The 20,125-nt window shown below is 44.3% G+C and overlaps 2 protein-coding genes across 3 annotated transcripts in view; both read left to right on the top strand.

The window, feature by feature from the left end:
- LOC307012830 (uncharacterized protein) overlaps positions 1-20,125 on the top strand; it is a 271,685-nt gene that overhangs the window by 60,826 nt on the left and 190,734 nt on the right. The gene's annotated exons all lie outside the window — the stretch shown is intronic.
- On the top strand, positions 58-15,007 carry LOC307012789 (N-acetylglucosamine-1-phosphodiester alpha-N-acetylglucosaminidase-like). 2 transcript variants are annotated; one of them, XM_079639953.1, is made up of 12 exons: positions 58-205; positions 1,712-1,911; positions 2,841-3,108; positions 6,177-6,316; positions 7,942-8,050; positions 8,180-8,308; positions 8,652-8,761; positions 9,419-9,466; positions 10,495-10,623; positions 10,749-10,880; positions 12,897-12,978; positions 13,845-15,007. In XM_079639953.1, the coding sequence occupies exons 1-12, from the start codon at positions 123-125 to the stop codon at positions 14,125-14,127; spliced, it is 1,713 nt and encodes a 570-aa protein (XP_079496079.1). In that variant the 5' UTR covers positions 58-122; the 3' UTR covers positions 14,128-15,007. The 2 variants fall into 2 exon arrangements, with proteins under 2 accessions (XP_079496079.1, XP_079496080.1); XM_079639954.1 differs by having other exon boundaries at positions 12,897-12,991; positions 13,845-13,971.

The raw sequence follows: 20,125 nt of genomic DNA, 5'->3' as shown, positions 1-20,125 counted from the left end.
ACGGTCGTGCTTTTATATGGTAAAGCAACCGGAAGCTATGTCTTATTTTGTCTCACTGAGTGCTAGTGGAGGGATGTAGGAACTAGAGAGGGGACTTTTCGCAGCTGGTTCTCCCCCCTCATATGGCAGCAGTGTCGGTGAAATATCTGTTATTGTGGCCGCTGCTGTGGCTCTGCGTCCGGGAGTCGGAGACCGAAAACTCCCGGTAAGTCCCGATTTAAGTCGCTAATGTTTTTAGCCTAAAGAGAGAAGTCTTGTGTCAAAAACAAGCGGAAGTGCGCCGGCCGTTGAAGCCCATGTTAGGAATATCATTAGTGGCCAAATGGTGGTACTACAGCGCAGTGACGTCATTTTGGCCCAGAAAGACCTTTCTCATTGACTTACATTGGGAAAGAGACGTCTGTAAATCAGCCTATATTTTTGTTTTAGCTAAACTAACCACCAAGCACGAACACTTGTATATACCTTATTTAAATCATTATGGTTTAAAAGTTGTTAAATGCGTTAAAAAGTTGAATCCAGAGTTATTTTCTCTCTCAATTCATCTGACTGACAGAGAGCGGGAGATCAGAGGCGAAACTCAACTGCGCATGCTCAGTGGGCCCACACATCCGGGCACTTTCCGAGTCTACGTTCGCTCCACTCTGGGCTTCATGCGCCACTGAGCAGCTGTCATAGGAATGAACGGTGTATCCAGTTTTCTTTTAACACACATGGTCAAAACTAGTTTTAATTCGTTGCAAGTGAGAGTGGGGTAAGCTCATTAAAATCATTATTTATTTGGGAGTAAATCCAGATTTTTATAAGCCTGCTAAAGTACCAAGTATGCAAAATAAAGCTAACAACTTAACAGCTGTTGGGCAACGGCACCCAATATTTAGATAACTGTTTAAGTACAAAGTTCACAAATGTTAGCTGACACAAGCAAAAAAGGCCTTTAGTCCCCTCTCTCACTTAACATAAATATATATTATGTACACATTTGAATAACCCAATCAAAAGAGTTGTTATATCGGTTTCAGCGATGGCATTCAGTGTTTAACTTTAGCTTTGTTTTAATAATCTCAAAAAGCCTGTATCAAATGTTCACCCCAGACTGTTGGTCACAAAATGAGTGCTGTCATCACGTTTTGTTTTCAATCTGGAAGGAAACAGCTTGTGTTCATGTTGCTGCAGGTTCAACACGTGCTCACAAGATGGAGCTGTTGAGCTCTTACTTTAATAGAGTTAACCCTCCTGGTGTGTTCTTACCATTTAATCAAAGGTGGAAGAAGTACTCAGATGTTGTACTTAAGTGAAAGTAGAAGTAGGCCTACTCAAAACTAAAACAAAACTTTCAAATCGACCCAAAATTAATCAAATCAGCCCACAGAGAGTAAACATATGGCCACTTCCTGGTTAAAACTGCCATTTTTTTATCCTGAAAATGTCAGAAATTGATTCAGCATCCTCAATAACCCCAAATCCACTACGAAACTGTGTAGATCAGCCAAGCCATTTTTTAAACTATTGTCTGCATTAATGCTAATTAACTCAACTGATGCTAATTGTGCAAATGTCCCATCATATGCAGGTTAGCATCCGGCCGGTTCTATGAGCTGGAGACCCTGCTCTACATTTCTAATATAAAACGTTGGCCACTCAGCGTCTTTAGGCTCCCAGCTGGAAACCCCATAATGCTTCTCTGCGTCTAACTTTTGGTTTTCCGAAGCGTTTTTCCGGACGATGACCCCCTGCGGCCGTACGCCTGGGGGCACGGCCCCTCCCACTCGCACCGCCACGTCAGGGACTGTCTCTCCGTCACTGGGGGAAACACCGCCCACGAGACCCGGACCCCCACACACTACGGGGGGGACCCTGAGGCCACCGTGTTCGTGTCCGCCGTGCCGGGAAGCTCCAGATGGGTCTACGGTCAGTGAACAGGAACAGGAACACTCAGGGTGAACCGCTTCTACAAGAGATAACTGAGAGAGGAGCAGAGGGGGGAGTACTCAGATCTTTAACACAAGTAGAAGTACTCAGATCTTTAACACAAGTAGAAGTACTCAGATCTTTAATACAAGTAGAAGTACTCAGATCTTTAATACAAGTAGAAGTACTCAGATCTTGTACTTGAGTAAAAGTAGAAGTACTCAGATCTTGTACTTGAGTAAAAGTAGAAGTACTCAGATCTTGTACTTGAGTAAAAGTAGAGGTACTCAGATCTTGTGCTTGAGTAAAAGTAGAAGTACTCAGATCTTGTACTTGAGTAAAAGTAGAAGTACTCAGATCTTGTACTTGAGTAAAAGTAGAAGTACTCAGATCTTGTACTTGAGTAAAAGTAGAAGTATTCAGATCTTGTACTTGAGTAAAAGTAGAAGTACCAGAGTCTAGGAATACTCTGTTACAGTAAAAGTCCTGCATTCAAAATGTTCCTCAAGTAAAAGTAGAAAAGTATTCTCATCAAAATATAGTGAAAGTAGAGACAGTAAAAGTAGTCATTGTTTGATTGGTCCATTTCAGAATAATAGATATGATATGTTTTATAATGATTGATCATGAAAGTGTTCTCAAAGCTGCTAAAGGTGCAGCTAGTCTGAATGACTTTGTATACTGCAGGGTAGCTTGTGGATTTACTCCAGGTGGAACTAAAGTCTGATTTAACACTTGATTATATTTACCATCATTCATCCACATCTGAGAAGTAACTAAAGGTATTAAATACATGCAGTGGAGGAAAAGTACTAAGTATCATAAAATGGAAATACTCAAGTGAAGTACATCACCTCAAAATTGTACTTAAGTACAACTTAAGTACAAGTTTGTACTTGTACTTAGTTCCTTTGCCCCTGTGTCTCCAGGTCACATGACGGTGGTCCCCGACCCTCTGATGCAGCTGTCGGTGTTGGAGCCGGGGCAGCCGGGGGGCTGTGAGGGGCAGCAGAGGGTCTCTGTGGAGGAGACAGCGGGGGCTGCTGGGTGTCTGTACGCCCAGAACGCCGGCTTCTTCAACACAGAGTCTGGAAAGTGCCTGGGCAACGTGGTGAGCGACGGCCGCATGGTGAGGGACAGCGGGGGGGTGCAGAACGCTCAGTTTGGCATCCGGAGGGACGGCACCCTGGTGTTCGGGTAAGACAAGCATTCACCTTAAGTAGCCCATGGACTTATAAAGAGAACTAGAGACCTCGTTCGTTCCCTTGAGAGTCGTATTGCAGTTGAATTGTCCAAAAATCAGCTCCTATCCTCTTTCCCTAACCACTATTCCTTAACCTCTGCGAGAAACGTCACGGAGTTAAGGAAAGATGATTCGGCGGTGCTTTGGGAATCCGAATGTACTTACACTATCCTTCCTGAATATGATGTGCCGTGGCTAATGCCTCTTTTATTCAGCATTTACCCACGCCGCTCTGCTCCGCCAGCGATTACTGTTTTGTATCCTGGAGTAGTGATCCACCGTCAGGCTCTCACACCAGTCATGACCCCTGATGCATATTTAAGATAAGATGGATCTTTATTGACCCCCGTAGGACAGTTCAGGTGTTCAAGCAGGTACAGAATAAGAGAGAAACACAGGCGAGAGATCACTGAGGGATAGTAAGAATACAAAGGAGAGTAAGTATGTAAATAACTAAAGATATTATGGGATGTCGTCTTGCATGGATGATGTCAGCAGAGCCAGTGAAGCCAGTTTGATTCCTCAATAACAAGGTTCAGAGCCAACAGACTAAAAAAGTCCCTGTATTATTGTTGGCGTTCCAGCAACAGCTTCCCTTTACCTGCTTTCAGAAGATAATCAACTTCTTTATATAGAAATAACTCAAAAGTAATTCCATGAATCCTCTCCGAAGATAGAGCTGGGTATTTATGATGTCCCCGTCAGGTCAACACACGAACACACTTTGTCTTTAAAGAGTCAATTGAACGTGTTTGTTTGGGGCCTGAGGTCAGTGATCTCTGCAGCTCCTACGTGATGCAACACCACGAGGCTGAAAACACCGTTCCTCAGACACGGGGAAAACACCCGGGGTCAAACCTCTCGTTTCATATTGCTTCATCCACAATGTGTGAGGCAGAGCTTTATTTACACCTCGCGCTAAAAGAGAGCCTTTGTTTTCCTTCGTGGAAAATCAGATTTCTGTCGATGCTATCTGAACACACAGCTTGGAGTTTAAGGCCCCGTCCACACGGAGACAAAAACCAACCGAAGTCGATATCAAGAAGTCTTCCGTCCACACGGAAACGGCTCAGGAAACGTGTCCGTCCGCACGAGAGCGATCATCCGCTGGAGGAGCTGAAGTACATATGCCGGGCCTCTAAGTGGCGCTGTACCTCCGCCACAAAATACACCAAAAGCAGCGAATAAGACCCCCCGAGCATGGTTGCCATGGTTGCCTGGTTGCCCTTCTGGTTATTCTCCGCGGTGGATTTAGCAACATGTAGATCTCCATGTCCACTTGTTGGAGCTGTAGATTTTGCACTAACATCTGTAGCATGGTCAGAGCGTCTGGAGTACGAACGCAACGCTGTGATCCGCCATTGTTGTCGAAACTCATCAGCAATGATGCGGGGGTGAGCAGGAGAGGCGGGGCTATGATCGTTTAGGGCGTACACACGGTGCCGCAAGCGTTACGTAATGTGATGCTGACCGTTGAGCGGCCCAACCAAGCAAGGAGGCAGAGGGTTCAAATATAACCCGGTGTGGGCATTTATTAAATCATGGGCACGTGATTTACAGCCTCAATATGACTGTTACCCGTGAACACAGTCAGCAGACACAAGGATCTCACACTAACAGGAAACACAGAGCCTAAACACCCACAGACTAATCAAGCCAACAAGACACAGGTGAGGGGGGGGGGGAGACAACACAGGGCTCCAGGTGCACACAATCACCAGCAGCAACAGACAAGACGGGAGGGGGAACACTTTTCAAAATAAAACCAGGGAACAAATCCACATACTTCGCCAATAAGGACGCTACACAATCCGTAACGGAGGCCGAGATCTATGGCCCCAAAGATCACCACCGTTACGTTACCAGACCTTCCCACTTTGGGATGCGTAATCGTTTGAGGGCTCCGTTATGGCCTCGTGTGGACGAACCGTCCATACGATAAAGAACTATAGCGGATAACACCCGTCTCCGTGTGGACGGGGCCTAAATCAACAGCTGTGTCCTTTTCGTAGAAACAATATCTTCAAATCAAGAGCAATGGTGGAGAAACACAGGGATTTTAGCCTCTGCAGACCATTGACATGCACTCAATATAACACACTTCTACACTAGGAGAGGGAACACCCCTATAACGCAGAATGGAACATCCATAACATTCATCTGTTTGCAACTTATATATATCAATATTCCAATTACTTGTATATAGACTATTCTGCACGATTTATACTCTGTCCTATTTGTATTTACTTGCACTATTTTATCCGTGTCATTGTGTTGCTCTGTTGGAGGAACCTGTGACCTCAGATTGTCATTATCATAACTACACTGTAGCTTTGTTCGTATGACCAATGAAAGCCTTGACTCTTGAATGGGCCTCTTTAAGGAATACAACATGTTGAACATGCACATGAGGAGAGTAGGAGCTGTTGTGTTTAGAAACCCAGCTGTGGTAATTGAAGGCGAGGCGCCGAGCGGAGGTCACTTTATCAGAAGAAAAATAAGTGTAGAGATCACAGAGGACAGAGTTTCATAACTAAACCAACACAACTGGGTTTCAGGTATTTCAGAATAAGAGACACTTTGAACTGATTGAAGTAAAACAGGTTTTTTGTGAACCATTGATTATTTTAAAGTTGTCTTTCGTTTTTTTTAACAATATCTTTTGAGTTTTTCATTTTTTACAAGTACAAACAATGACATCCACAAATACAGATATTAACAATAAGTGAATAAGACATCTACAAATGAGTTGGCGACTCATGCATTATATACAACACTTTACTTACTAATACGTAACCAACCCAGGAGCAAAAAACAAAGACACCAGGTGACAAGACCAGAACAAATCAAATAATAACAATCCTTTCCAAGCAGCTTTTTGCTTTGGCTTCCAAGGAGCTTCAGTAAGGGATACCTTACTCCTTCTTTTCCTCTGGCTATAAAGTCGCCTTGTTAATAGTAGTAGAAACATAAAGCGGTGGTAATCGGTGAGGAGAGGTGACGTCCTGATGTCTCCCTCCAGGTATCTGTCTCAGGAGGACGTTCTGGACCGGTCCAACCCGTTTGAGCAGCTTGTCAGCGGGGTGGTGTGGCTGCTGAGGAACGGAGAGGTTTACATCAACCAGAGTCTGAAGGCCGAGTGCGACGAGACGCAGGAGACCGGTACGTGTTTTTAATGTGTTGCTACTTTGTTCTTCTACTCCTCTACAGTTCAGAGGTGCATGGTGTACTTCTCCTCCACTACATGTATTTAATCCCTTTAGTTACTTCTCAGATGTGGATGAATGATGTGAAATATAATCAAGTGTTGAATCAGACTTTAGTTCCACCTGGAGTAAATCCACCAGCTACCCTGCAGTATACAAAGTCATTCAAACTAGCTGCACCTTTACCAGCTTTGAGAACACTTTCATGATCAATCATTATAAAACATATCATATCTATTATTCTGAAATGGACCAATCTGCACAATGACTACTTTTACTGTCTTTCACTATATTTTGATGAGAATACTTTTCTACTTTTACTTGAGGAACATTTTGAATCCAGGACTTTTACTGTAACAGAGTATTCCTACACTCTGGTACTTCTACTTTTACTCAAGTACAAGATCTGAGTACTTCTACTTTTACTCAAGTACAAGATCTGAGTACTTCTACTTTTACTCAAGTACAAGATCTGAGTACTTCTACTTTTACTCAAGTACAAGATCTGAGTACTTCTACTTTTACTCAATAACAAGATCTGAGTACTTCTACTTTTACTCAAGTACAAGATCTGAGTACTTCTACTTTTACTCAAGTACAAGATCTGAGTACTTCTACTTTTACTCAATAACAAGATCTGAGTACTTCTACTTTTACTCAAGTACAAGATCTGAGTACTTCTACTTTTACTCAAGTACAAGATCTGAGTACTTCTACTTTTACTCAAGTACAAGATCTGAGTACTTCTACTTTTACTCAAGTACAAGATCTGAGTACTTCTACTTTTACTCAAGAACAAGATCTGAGTACTTCTACTTTTACTCAAGTACAAGATCTGAGTACTTCTACTTTTACTCAAGTACAAGATCTGAGTACTTCTACTTTTACTCAAGTACAAGATCTGAGTACTTCTACTTTTACTCAATAACAAGATCTGAGTACTTCTACTTTTACTCAAGTACAAGATCTGAGTACTTCTACTTTTACTCAAGTACAAGATCTGAGTACTTCTACTTTTACTCAAGTACAAGATCTGAGTACTTCTACTTTTACTCAAGTACAAGATCTGAGTACTTCTACTTTTACTCAAGTACAAGATCTGAGTACTTCTACTTTTACTCAAGTACAAGATCTGAGTACTTCTACTTTTACTCAAGTACAAGATCTGAGTACTTCTACTTTTACTCAAGTACAAGATCTGAGTACTTCTACTTTTACTCAAGTACAAGATCTGAGTACTTCTACTTTTACTCAAGTACAAGATCTGAGTACTTCTACTTTTACTCAAGTACAAGATCTGAGTACTTCTACTTTTACTCAAGAACAAGATCTGAGTACTTCTACTTTTACTCAAGAACAAGATCTGAGTACTTCTACTTTGACTCAAGAACAAGATCTGAGTACTTCTACTTTGACTCAAGTCTTGATATATGTCAATGATGTAAATATCATGAAGGACATCTCCATAAATCGTGCTCTAAATCATTTGAGTGAAATGTTAGCCTCTGCCGTTTCTCCACTCAGTTTGTGTTGTGAAGTTTGAAGAAGGGATTCAGCCGGTGACTCGTGATGCTTTCACAGGGAGGTTTCGCACTTTTGTGGACGTGGTGTCTGGCCGGACGGCGGTGGGCCACGACGCCAAGGGGAGGCTGGTCCTGTTCCACATCGACGGGCAGACGGGAGTCAGGGGGTGAGGAAAACAAATCACATTGCTTTTGTCGAGGAATCCCCTTCGACGGGAACCTCCGGGCCCTCATACCAACTTTAATCCCCATTCATCTAATGTTTGTCATATCTGTTTTCGGTTGTCCTATGAAAGAATGAATCTGTGGGAGATGGCTGAGTCTCTGAAGAGTTACGGAGTCGTTAACGCCATCAATCTGGACGGAGGCGGCTCCTCCACCTTCGTGATCAACGGCTCGTTAGCAAGCTACCCCTCCGATCACTGGTGAGACAATTCACCTTCATGCATTAGAAGGACTTTGAATACACGAACAAATACATCAGGAACATAGAGTTCTTATTCTCTAACGTTCTCTAAATGTAGCACACGTTTGAAGAGATATTAAAGAGGCCCTATTACGCTTTTTGGTGACTTTGATAGGTTTGTGCAGTAAATGGTCTGCAGAGGCTAGAGAGAGAAAATAAAGAGCTTTTTGAACATTAAAGCTTGGAGACATGTCCCAGTAGAGACACACTGTACATAACTGAAGCTGAACATTAGCAGAATATGTTGTCTATAAATATCTCAGAGAATCACTCCCCCCCACCCCCCCCACCCCACCCCTCAGTAAGCCTGACAGCAGGTGGCGCTGTGCTCGTCAAGTCTCCACCGTGCTGTGTGTTCACCGGCGGCGCTGCCAGCCTGCAGACTGCAGCGGACACGGGGTCTGCACCGCCAGTAAGACACACACACACACACACACACACACACACACACACACACACACACACACACACACACACACACACACACACACACACACACACACACACACACACACACTCACTGTCAAAGATCCAAAGGCTTTATGATCAAATGCACAGCTGCACTCACATCTGAAGTCTCGGGCTTGATTTGATTTATTTCTAACGTGTGAAACAATAATACAAAAAATAATAATGAAATGAAACAAGACAATTATGAGACTGTACAAACTTAGGCAGTATCAAATCACATACAATATACATTTACAATTATAAATAGATTATATAATTATTAATACAATATATATTATTATTTTACGTTGTATGTCATATTTGACAAATATAAAAGACTATCTTTACATCCACCATCCAAAATACATTTGTTATTAAAAGGCTCCTCCAACAATTCGACAGAATAAGAAAGGGATCATGTGCATTGTGGTGTAAGCAGTAGATGTGTTACACGGGCTTGCCTCATAAATAATATGTTAGCTTACTTATTGTATTCATGCCTTTCATCTGCGCTGTCCCTCTGCTGCTGTAACGCTGAGTAAGAAATATAATATCAAATAAAAACTGTACAGTAGAATAAATACTGTAATAATAAATCCAAATATGATCTCATTTTCAGATGGTTGTGTCTGTGATGCCGGATGGAGAGGAGAGAACTGCAGCCAAGGTAGTGAGACACACACACACACACACAAGCTGAAGAGGTTTTTATTCTACGACATAAAATATGTCAGTAAGTATACCCCACTGGTGGATTTAAAAACGGCGGTTGCTAACAAGTGTCTAAATGAGACGACTAGACGTCATCACACCCAACATTAGCCTCTTTTAGCTTAGCGGTGGTGACGTGAAGTCATGTGACCGTGCTGTAGTTCCTTTATAGCCCAACATTAGCCTCCTTTAGCTTAGCGGTGGTGACGTGAAGTCATGTGACCGTGCTGTAGTTCCTTTATAGCCCAACATTAGCCTCCTTTAGCTTAGCGGTGGTGACGTGAAGTCATGTGACCGTGCTGTAGTTCCTTTATAGCCCAACATTAGCCTCCTTTAGCTTAGCGGTGGTGACGTGAAGTCATGTGACCGTGCTGTAGTTCCTTTATAGCCCAACATTAGCCACCTTTAGCTTAGCGGTGGTGACGTGAAGTCATGTGACCGTGCTGTAGTTCCTTTATAGCCCAACATTAGCCTCCTTTAGCTTAGCGGTGGTGACGTGAAGTCATGTGACCGTGCTGTAGTTCCTTTATAGCCCAACATTAGCCACCTTTAGCTTAGCGGTGGTGACGTGAAGTCATGTGACCGTGCTGTAGTTCCTTTATAGCCCAACATTAGCCTCCTTTAGCTTAGCGGTGGTGACGTGAAGTCATGTGACCGTGCTGTAGTTCCTTTATAGCCCAACATTAGCCTCCTTTAGCTTAGCGGTGGTGACGTGAAGTCATGTGACCGTGCTGTAGTTCCTTTATAGCCCAACATTAGCCTCCTTTAGCTTAGTGGTGGTGACGTGAAGTCATGTGACCGTGCTGTAATTCCTTTATAGCCCAACATTAGCTTTTAATTGTGTACATTATTTTCTGCAATGATCCTAAATCACATGAAGAAATCCCATTGAACCAGGGAGATGCTGCCTTCAGGGTCCAACACAGAAATACGACATCCCTGCATCGCTGTATTGAGTCTTTTTTCTCTCCTCTTTGTTTAAAGAGTGCATCCCCGGTTTCTACGGTGACGGCTGCAATCAAACCTGCGCCTGTGTTAACGGCGGTTCCTGTGATCCCGTCCACGGACGCTGCTCATGCCCCGCCGGCTTCCACGGACCAACCTGTGAAAACGGTAGAAATACTTTCTCTCCTCAGACTCAGAAATATAATAATTGATCTTCTTGAATCGTGAAGTTTTTGTATTCAGTTCCACGTAACTTTTCTCACGCTTTGTGTGTGTGTGTGTGTGTGTGTCAGTGTGTGCGCTGGGGTTCTTCGGCCCGGCCTGTCTTCAGGAGTGTGTGTGTGACCATCAGTGTCCATGTGACCCGCTGACAGGAAGCTGCAACGCCACACTGAGAGCAGAGACCAACTACACCTTACACACAGGTACACACACTTCTACCCTCAGAGCATGGAGAGACAGGTAGTGCCGCAGACAGCTGTAACACCTTTCAAAAGGTGAAACCAGCACCAAAATGTCTATGGTGATCCCTCTGGGGCCATTTGTTTCCTAAAAAAGCCCGTTGGAATTTTGAAAATTGTGACCATTTTCTAATTTTGTCCATAATTTCCAGTCGATAAAAACAGTATCTGAAGTTTAAACCACTGGATCAATTTCTGTGATTTGAATGTGATAAATGTGTATGTTTTTGACAATGGGGAAGTCATGTGTACCATGGAGAAACTTCTTCAGAGCTTTTTTGTGTCATTTTAAACACAAAAAGTTGTTAGAAAGCGTTTGGGACTCTAAACCACACTAATGCTAGTCTTCTGTGTTAGTCGGCTCTGAGCACCGTGATCAGAATCCAGTTTATTGCCGGGTACGTAGACATACAAGGAATTTGCTCTGGTATCTGGTGGTGCGGGCAATCTAAAAAGACAAGTTGCAAAGTAGGTAATAAAAAAAAAAAGGTTTGTATATTAATAATTAAGTATTTTTTAGAAACAATTTAGCGTTAAAAAAGGATGCTAAAGACAAGTATTTACACCAAATGTAACTACACAAATAACCTTAAAAGCTACAAAACAAAACACTTAGGACAATGAGTAAACTACAGTCTATTGTATTTTAAAGTGGAGGGCTGTGCAGAGAGTCGATGTCAGCGGTACGACTGCACTCGTTTCCAGCCGGCAGATGATTTAGATTCAGAAATGGTAGAAAGAAGCTTCTGATTAATTGATCTTGGTTTCTACTCGGTCAGAGACGTGTGTTTTGACACCAAGACGATTTAGAAACAGACCCGGCGGTAAATCTGTGGGCGGGGCCAACGTAAAGATAATAATGTGGCGGGGGCTCGCCTGCGTATTGATCTTGCTGATTAATCGTAAAGCTGCCTCCGGTTCTGCAGGATCTGCATTCTGATTGGCTAACAGTCAGTCAGTCAAAGTCAACTTTATTGTCAATCTCAAAATATGTTTGTCCACACAGAAAGATCGAAATACTGTTTCCCAAAGTCCAGAGGGATACAAAAAATCACACATTAAAATGCAAGAACACTCAAACATTTCCATAGCAGCGTAAAAGTGACTGGTGCTCGATTTGTTGTGTCTGTGTAGGGAGGGGGGGGGGGGGTGGTGTGTGTTAAAGTTAGAGAACTCTGATTTGACTCTGGGAAGGTTTAGATAGGACAGGTGAACATCATTTTATGGCAAAAAAAAAGACCTTTTGAAGAGTAGCTAAAAGACTTTAAGAGTAATCCCAAAGCAGTTTGTGCCAATTTTAGTAATCGTACACACACCCGACCCACATTCCTCTCCGCATGTTTACATCCTGACGATGGCTGACACACACCCTTACACACACACACCCTTACACACACACCCCCTTACACACACACACACACACCCTTACACACGCACATACTCATCATCGTGGCAACAGCTGTAGGAGCAACTAGAGCTCGAGAGAAGTGTGTGTGTGTGTGTGTGTGTGTGTGTGTGTGTGTGTGTGTGTGTGTGTGTGTGTGTGTGTGTGTGTGTGTGTGTGTGTGTGTGTGTGTGTGTGTGTGTGTGTGTGTGTGTGTGTGTGTGTGTGTGTGTGTGTGTGTGTGTGTGTGTGTGTGTGTGTGTGTGTGTGTGTGTGTGTGTGTGTGTGTGTGTGTGTGTGTGTGTGTGTGTGTGTGTGTGTGTGTGTGTGTGTGTGTGTGTCCTAGCATTACTATACTTGTGGGGACCTAAATCTGTTTACACAGTCAGGTGTGGGGACTCGCCTCCCTTATGGGGACAAAATGGAGGTCCCCATAAGGGGAATCATTAATTTGAGGGTGAAGACTTGGTTAGGGTTAGGGTTGGGATAATTCTCCAGGAAATGCATGTAAGTTAATGTAATGTCCCCTGAAGTGATGTATACATGGTGTGTGTGTGCGTGCTAACTAACGCTCCTCTCGCTTCTCCTCTCCACAGCTGGACGTTGCTTAGCCAATCAGATGTTTACATTATGGAGACAAGAGGAAGAGGAACACAGAGAGCAGCCTCGTCTCACAGAGTGAGTGTCAAAGGTCAAGTCACATGACCACCAGGAGTACAAGTATGGCCACTTTCTGGTGAAAACTGCCATTTTGGACCCTGAAAATGTCAGAAATTGACCTTAATAACCTCCAAACCCATGTATTACTCCAACGTGTGCTAATTGTTCAAATATCCCAACATATGCCGGTTAGCATCCGGCATGTTCTGGACACCCTACTGTACATTTCTAAATGAAGACTTTTGGGGTACTCGACATTTCAGGGTTCACAACAGGACTCTATGAGCTGGCAGAGAGGTCACATGACTTCACGTCACCACCGTTAAGCTAAAGGTGGCTAATGTTGGGCTATAAAGGAACTACAGTACGGTCACATGACTTCACGTCACCACCGCTAAGCTAAAGGAGGCTAATGTTGGGCGTGATGACGTTTAGTCGTCTCATTTAGCCACTTGTTAGCAACCTCTGTTTTTAAATTCACCAGTGGGGTATTTACTGACGTGTTTAATGTCGTAGAACAAAAATCTCTTCATATTGTGTTAACCACAGTCCTCATTTCAGGATAACAGCCAAAAACACTTAAAAGACGTCCAGACCGGGGAACAGGAAGTGCTGAAATGCTGACTCATTTCCAGGGTTTAGGACTCATTCCTGCACCTCTCTTTTTCCTCCTGAAATGAGTTTTGTTACTTGTTTTTGTTTACAGCCTTTTAAGCTGAAAGGCGATCAGAGGTCAAAGCTCTATTCCTCTCTCAGCTTCATCTGTAAATGTGTCTTTCTGCTGTCTCACGTAAGAGACTACATCTCCCTTCTGTCTGGGGATGGTCGTCGTGGTGTTTCTTTGTGAATAAAGGATTTCATGTCCTCTCTGCGCCCCTCCTCAGGCGCTCCTGGGTGCTGCTCAGCTGCTCCCTCGCCGCCCTGCTCTCCCTCAGCCTGCTGCTCCACCTGCTCCGGGCGTGTCGCGGCGCCGCCTGCCAACGGGAACCTGGAGGCCTCGACTACTCGTACGTCCCACTGACGCACATCAACGGAGACGCCGGGAAATCCGGTTTCCAATTGGACGACTCGGACTCTCAGGATGAAATCTGGTCTCCGTCTCGCTCGGGGAGGACGACGAGTAAAAACTCTCTTATTGCACAAACACCTGCTGAATGTAATCTATAAAGAGAGGTGCAGGGAGTCTGTGCTTTAACCAGGGAGATGTTGCCTTCAGGGTCCAATGGGATTTCTCCATGTGATTTGGGATTATTGCTGAAAATAATCTCTGTGGCAAACACATATTTACACGTTTAGTTCAGCAGGATAATCTCCACATATTAACACCATTTTATGACAGCCTGGTCACATGACTTCACGTCACCACCGCTAAGCTAAAGGTGGCTAATGTTGGGCGCGGTGACGTTTAGTCGTCTCATTTAGACAATTGTTGGCAATTTTAAATCCACCAGTGAGGGATTAACTGACGTGTTTTATGTCGTAGAATATCATCTTGTGATAACCACAGACCTTATTTCAGGATAACTAAACCACCTAAAAAAACGTCCAGACTGGGGAACAGGAAGTGCTGAAATGCTGACTCATTCCCAGGGTTAAAGACTCATTCCTGCACCTCTCTTTTTTTGTCGAATTTCCAACGAATGAAGTGAGTTTTGTTACTTGTTTTTGTTTACAGCCTTTTAAGCTGCAAGGCGATCAGAGGTCAAAGCTCTATTCCTCTCTCAGCTTCATCTGTAAATGTCTCTTTCTGCTGTCTCACGGAAACAGATACACTTTGATGTTACTGAGTTTTTTTAATCAGACATTTTCTTATGAACATGGGGGGGGGGGGTTTATACACGTCGTCATGCACCGAGCTCCGTCTGAATGTAAAATAACTTTGAGCTCAATGTGCACATTTATATCGGAGAAAAACAATTATAAAGAAGCACAACTTTCTGCCACAATTCTTCTTAAAGGTCTTACTGCTGAAACACATTCCTGATGTCATCTTCTCGATGTCTGTCTGCCAGTTTTCAACATGAATAAATGTGAATATTAAGACTTACTTTTGACTGCTATTTAAAATGTCTCTGAGTGGTTTTTGTTGTCACCTGCTTTGTGGGGGGGTATTAAATGGGTCATACCACAATATCTATAACATGTCTATATATACATGCCCAACATGCTAAAACATGCAGTAGTGTGTTAGATATGCTATACTCCTATTCAAAATATGATTTCAAATATCTCTAGAGAAGTCAAGTCACATGACACACAGGAAATGACATCGTCAAGCCGTGTTGGACTAAAGGTAAGTCCTTTCTTTTATCATATTCTAATTTAATTACATTGTTTAAACGTCTCCTGCAGATTTGTTGCTTATTCAGATTTCTCAGGGCTCATTGCAAAATATTAGTTAATCATTTTGTTTGTAAACGTCACAAAATGATTAACGTGTTATTTGTGCCGTTCCCAACATAAATCAATGTAAATATTAAGATTTAATTGTTTGTGAATACGATCTAAAAAAAGTCAAAATGCTTTTGTGTGAAAATCTTGTGCCATTAAATAAAAACTAAAGAAGTGCTTTCTCTTCCGGCTCTGTGCGAGGACAGACTCGGCAGCATCAGTTTCTCTTGTTGCTGTTAAAATGAGTCGACTCGTCCCGTCTGTCGGCTCTCGGACTCGGGTCACTAAAACCTTTAACTTGACCTTTGACCTCCACCCGAAAACACTTTGTTCCAGTTTCAGGTTTAAAAGGAAAGGTCATGGTTTGGCTCAAAATAAAGAAGTGTGTCACGTTATTTATGGTCCCCTCTCCTGTAGTGAGTTCTTTAGGTTCTAGTGCAGGTCAATGGTCTGCAGAGGCTACAATCACTGTGTTCCCTCCAGAGGGGGGGGGGGGGGGTGTGTGTGTGTGTGTGTGTGTGTGTGTGTGTGTGTGTGTGTGTGTGTGTGTGTGTGTGTGTGTGTGTGTGTGTGTGTGTGTGTGTGTGTGTGTATAAAGGTGTGTAAAGGTGTGTGTGTTAGAGAGAGTGACACACACACTCCCCCTGTGTGTTTGTGTATAGGTGTGTGTGTTAGAGAGAGTGACACACACACTCCCCCTATGTGTGTGTATAGGTGTGTGTGTTAGAGAAAGTGACACACACACTCCCCCTGTGTGTGTGTGTGTATAGGTGTGTGTGTTAGAGAGAGTGACACACACACTCCCCCTATGTGTGTGTGTATAGGTGTGTGTGTTAGAGAGAGTGACACACACACTCCCCCTATGTGTGTGTGTGTTAGAGAGAGTGACACACACACACAGCCCGACCCACATTCCTCTCTGCATGTTAACATTCTGATTGACGATGGCTGCCACACACACCCTCACACACACACACACACACACACCCTTACACACACACATACTCATCACTGTGGCAACAGTCAACAGCTGGAGGAGCAACTGAAGCTCAATAGAAACTGAGCATTTGAAAAAACAACAATATCATATAAAATAAAAATGATTTCCTGTTCAACGAGTCATGTGACCTCATTGTTCAAATAAGACCAGAAAACATTTCAGGTGAGTTTCCAACAACAGAGACAGTTCAGCTTAATAATCCTGAACGTCACCAAGCGCTCCGTCCCAGGTATGTGCGTCACTCTTTAGTGTCCCCTGGTCTCCCAGCAGTGTGCGTCACTCTTTAGTGTCCCCGGGTCTCCCATCTGTGTGCGTCACTCTTTAGTGTCGCATGGTCTCCCAGGTGTGTGCTTCACTCTTTAGTGTCCCCTGGTCTCCAGCTGTGTGCGTCACTCTTTAATGTCCCCTGGTCTCCCAGCTGTGTGCGTCACTCTTTAGTGTCCCCTGGTCTCCAGCTGTGTGCTTCACTCTTTAGTGTCCCCTCGTCTCCAGCTGTGTGCGTCACTCTTTAGTGTCCCCTGATCTCCCAGCTGTGTGCATCAACTTTTAGTGTCCCCTGGTCTCCCAGCTGTGTGCGTCACTTTTTAGTGTCCCCTGGTCTCCCAGCTGTGTGCGTCACTCTTTAGTGTCCCCTGGTCTCCGTTGTGTTTTGAGCTTGCAGCGTTCGGTTTCTGCAGCTTTTAGTAAACGCTGCGCATGTCTCCTCAAGTTGCTGAAGATGTTTGTTCATGAGGAACATTTGGGTTTTTATATCTGCATCCTTTCTGAAGCTGCAGCGAGTTTCTCCTGATGGGAGAGTTCTGGGCCGTCGTAGTGCGTTGGCACCGGTCGGCCTCCGTAGAACAGAAAAAACAGGCACATTAGTAGGTTAGTCAATATGAGTTTAGTGGCAAAGACACAAGGTTGTTGACCCCCGCCAGGATTGTGCAAAACACTCTCTCTCTCACACACACACACACACACACACACACACACACACACACACACACACACACACACACACACACACAAAGTAAACATTAGCTAGATTATCTAAAGAAGCAGCAGAAGGAGGGCGCGGTGCTTTGTTGTGACGGATGAATGTGTCACTGAACACTTATTATGCTGGAAACGGGACATTCTGTCCATGACACACACAAACACACACACACACACACACACACACACACACACACACACACACACACACACACACACACACACACACACACACACACACACACACACACACACACACACACACACACCCAGGTAACGATGCGTTTTATAAAACAGCGTATAGGAGCGACTGAAGGTTTGGTTATATTTTCACAGAAATTACACTTTTTGCAAGTCACATAATTATTGATTCTTATTACTTTTATAAATGTGTTTATTGAGCCATCGTGAAAAAGCATTGATCATTTGTTAGGTGTATATGTTTTTCTGATCAACAGGGACTGCTGGAAAGTGACTAAGGTTGTTTACTTTAAGCGACACAAAAACAAATGGAAGAAAACTGGAACACATCAAGACATTGGAGATGACAAAAAGAAACACAGGATCAGAAATGCACTGTTTGATGTGAGGTGGAAGACCAAAAAGAAAAGCCGTGGCCTGATCCGTCTCACCACAGAGCTGCAGGAGCTCTGAATGTGAAGAAACACGCTGTGAATGCAGGAAGGACTTCTTATCAGAGCAGGTGTGACCTTGTGGAGTGGGAATGGAAAAATGCAGAGTAACATGTTGTTGCAGTCCGTTTGTTTTTCCAACACACCACTGTTTCCCTGTTGTGTTAGTTTCAGTTAGTCTGTTTGAGGAGCTAGACACACACACACACACACACACACACACACACACACACACACACACACACACACACACACACACACGCACACACACACACAGACACACACACACACGCACACACACACACAGACACACACACACACACACACACACACACACACACACACACACACACACACACACACAAACAAACAAAGCTAAATACAGGGTTCATGAAAAGCTGAATGTAGGTAACATATAATCTCAGAGAACATGATGCATTGCTGTAGATTAAAATAGGCAGCAGTATAAAGAAGGTCAGATGAACACAAACGTAAACATCTAAAGGAATTCATTATGAAAATAAAGTATATCTGAAAGAAAGTCCCCAAAAAATATGTGAAACGTGTTTAAAATGTCTGAAAACTTTCAAAACAATTTGCGACTTTTTTTTGTTGAAAGAATGTGAAATATTTTAGGATTGAGATCTATTTAAAAAAACAAATATCTATAGCAGATAAATGTCCAAAAACATATCAGAAAATAATCCTTAAAACACGTGAAACATGTTTGAAAACATCCTGAAACAATATGTGAAAAATAAGATCATTTCTTAAAACATTTCCAAAGTGAAAGATGTACAAAAAAGGATGATATTACAGAAGGCATTGCTGAAGACAGCTGCTACAGGCAGAGGTGGAAACGGTACTTAGATGCTGATAGCATATATTTGAGATGAGAGTTATTCTGGGAAAGGATGTGGCTGCTGTGGAGGACTACAAGTACCTGGAAGCACTTAGACAACGGGCCGAGCTGGAGGATCAACACTGACGCTGTGCACAAGAAGGGGATGAGCAGACTCTATTTTCTGAGGAAGCTGAGATCCTTCCACGTGTGCAGCAAGATGCTGGAGAGCTTCTGTTCAGTGGCCAGTGCTCTCTGCTTTGCTGCGGTCTGCTGGGGGGGGGGGGGGGGGGGGGGCAGCATCAGAGCCGGTGACACCAGCAGGATCAATAAAGTGATCAGGAAGCTGGGTCTGTCATCGGCATCAAGCTGGACCCCTTTGAAGCTGTGGTGGAGAGGAGGACACTGAACAGGCTGTTGTCCATCATGGATAACCCCCCCCCCCCCTTTCTCCACCTGCAGCTGGACAGACAGATAACCCCACCCCCCTCTCCACCTGCAGCTGAACAGACAGATAACCCCACCCATCCTCTCCACCTGCAGCTGAACAGACAGATAACCCCCCCCCCCCTCTCCACCTGCAGCTGAACAGACAGATAACCCCACCCATCCTCTCCACCTGCAGCTGGACAGACAGATAACCCCCCCCCCCCTCTCCACCTGCAGCTGGACAGACAGATAACCCCCCCCCCTCTCCACCTACAGCTGGACAGACAGATAACCCCACCCATCCTCTCCACCTGCAGCTGGACAGACAGATAACCCCACCCCCCTCTCCACCTGCAGCTGGACAGACAGATAACCCCACCCCCCTCTCCACCTGCAGCTAGACAGACAGATAACCCCCCCCCCCCCCCTCTCCACCTGCAGCTGGACAGACAGATAACCCCCCCCCCTCTCCACCTACAGCTGGACAGACAGATAACCCCACCCATCCTCTCCACCTGCAGCTGGACAGACAGATAACCCCACCCCCCTCTCCACCTGCAGCTGGACAGACAGATAACCCCACCCCCCTCTCCACCTGCAGCTGGACAGACAGATACCCCCACCCCCCTCTCCACCTGCAGCTGGACAGACAGATAACCCCACCCCCCTCTCCACCTGCAGCTGGACAGACAGATAACCCCACCCCCCCCTCCACCTGCAGCTGGACAGACAGATACCCCCCCCCCCTCTCCACCTGCAGCTGTACAGACAGATAACCCCACCCCCCTCTCCACCTGCAGCTGTACAGACAGATACCCCCACCCCCTCTCCACCTGCAGCTGTACAGACAGATAACCCCACCCCCCTCTCCACCTGCAGCTGGACAGACAGATA

The sequence above is a fragment of the Notothenia rossii genome, assembly GCF_949606895.1.
Source record: "Notothenia rossii genome assembly, chromosome: 7".
Taxonomy (NCBI): Eukaryota; Metazoa; Chordata; class Actinopteri; order Perciformes; family Nototheniidae; genus Notothenia; species Notothenia rossii.
This window is presented reverse-complemented; position numbering and strand designations above follow the sequence as displayed.

Bases quoted from the DNA above. Each gene is read 5' to 3' on its own strand.
- LOC307012789 (XM_079639953.1), top strand. From the start codon at position 123: ATGGCAGCAGTGTCGGTGAAATATCTGTTATTGTGGCCGCTGCTGTGG. The intron at 206-1,711 runs GTAAGTCCCGAT...GGTTTTCCGAAG, and splicing joins TCGGAGACCGAAAACTCCCG to CGTTTTTCCGGACGATGACC. The intron at 3,109-6,176 runs GTAAGACAAGCA...GTCTCCCTCCAG, and splicing joins GACGGCACCCTGGTGTTCGG to GTATCTGTCTCAGGAGGACG.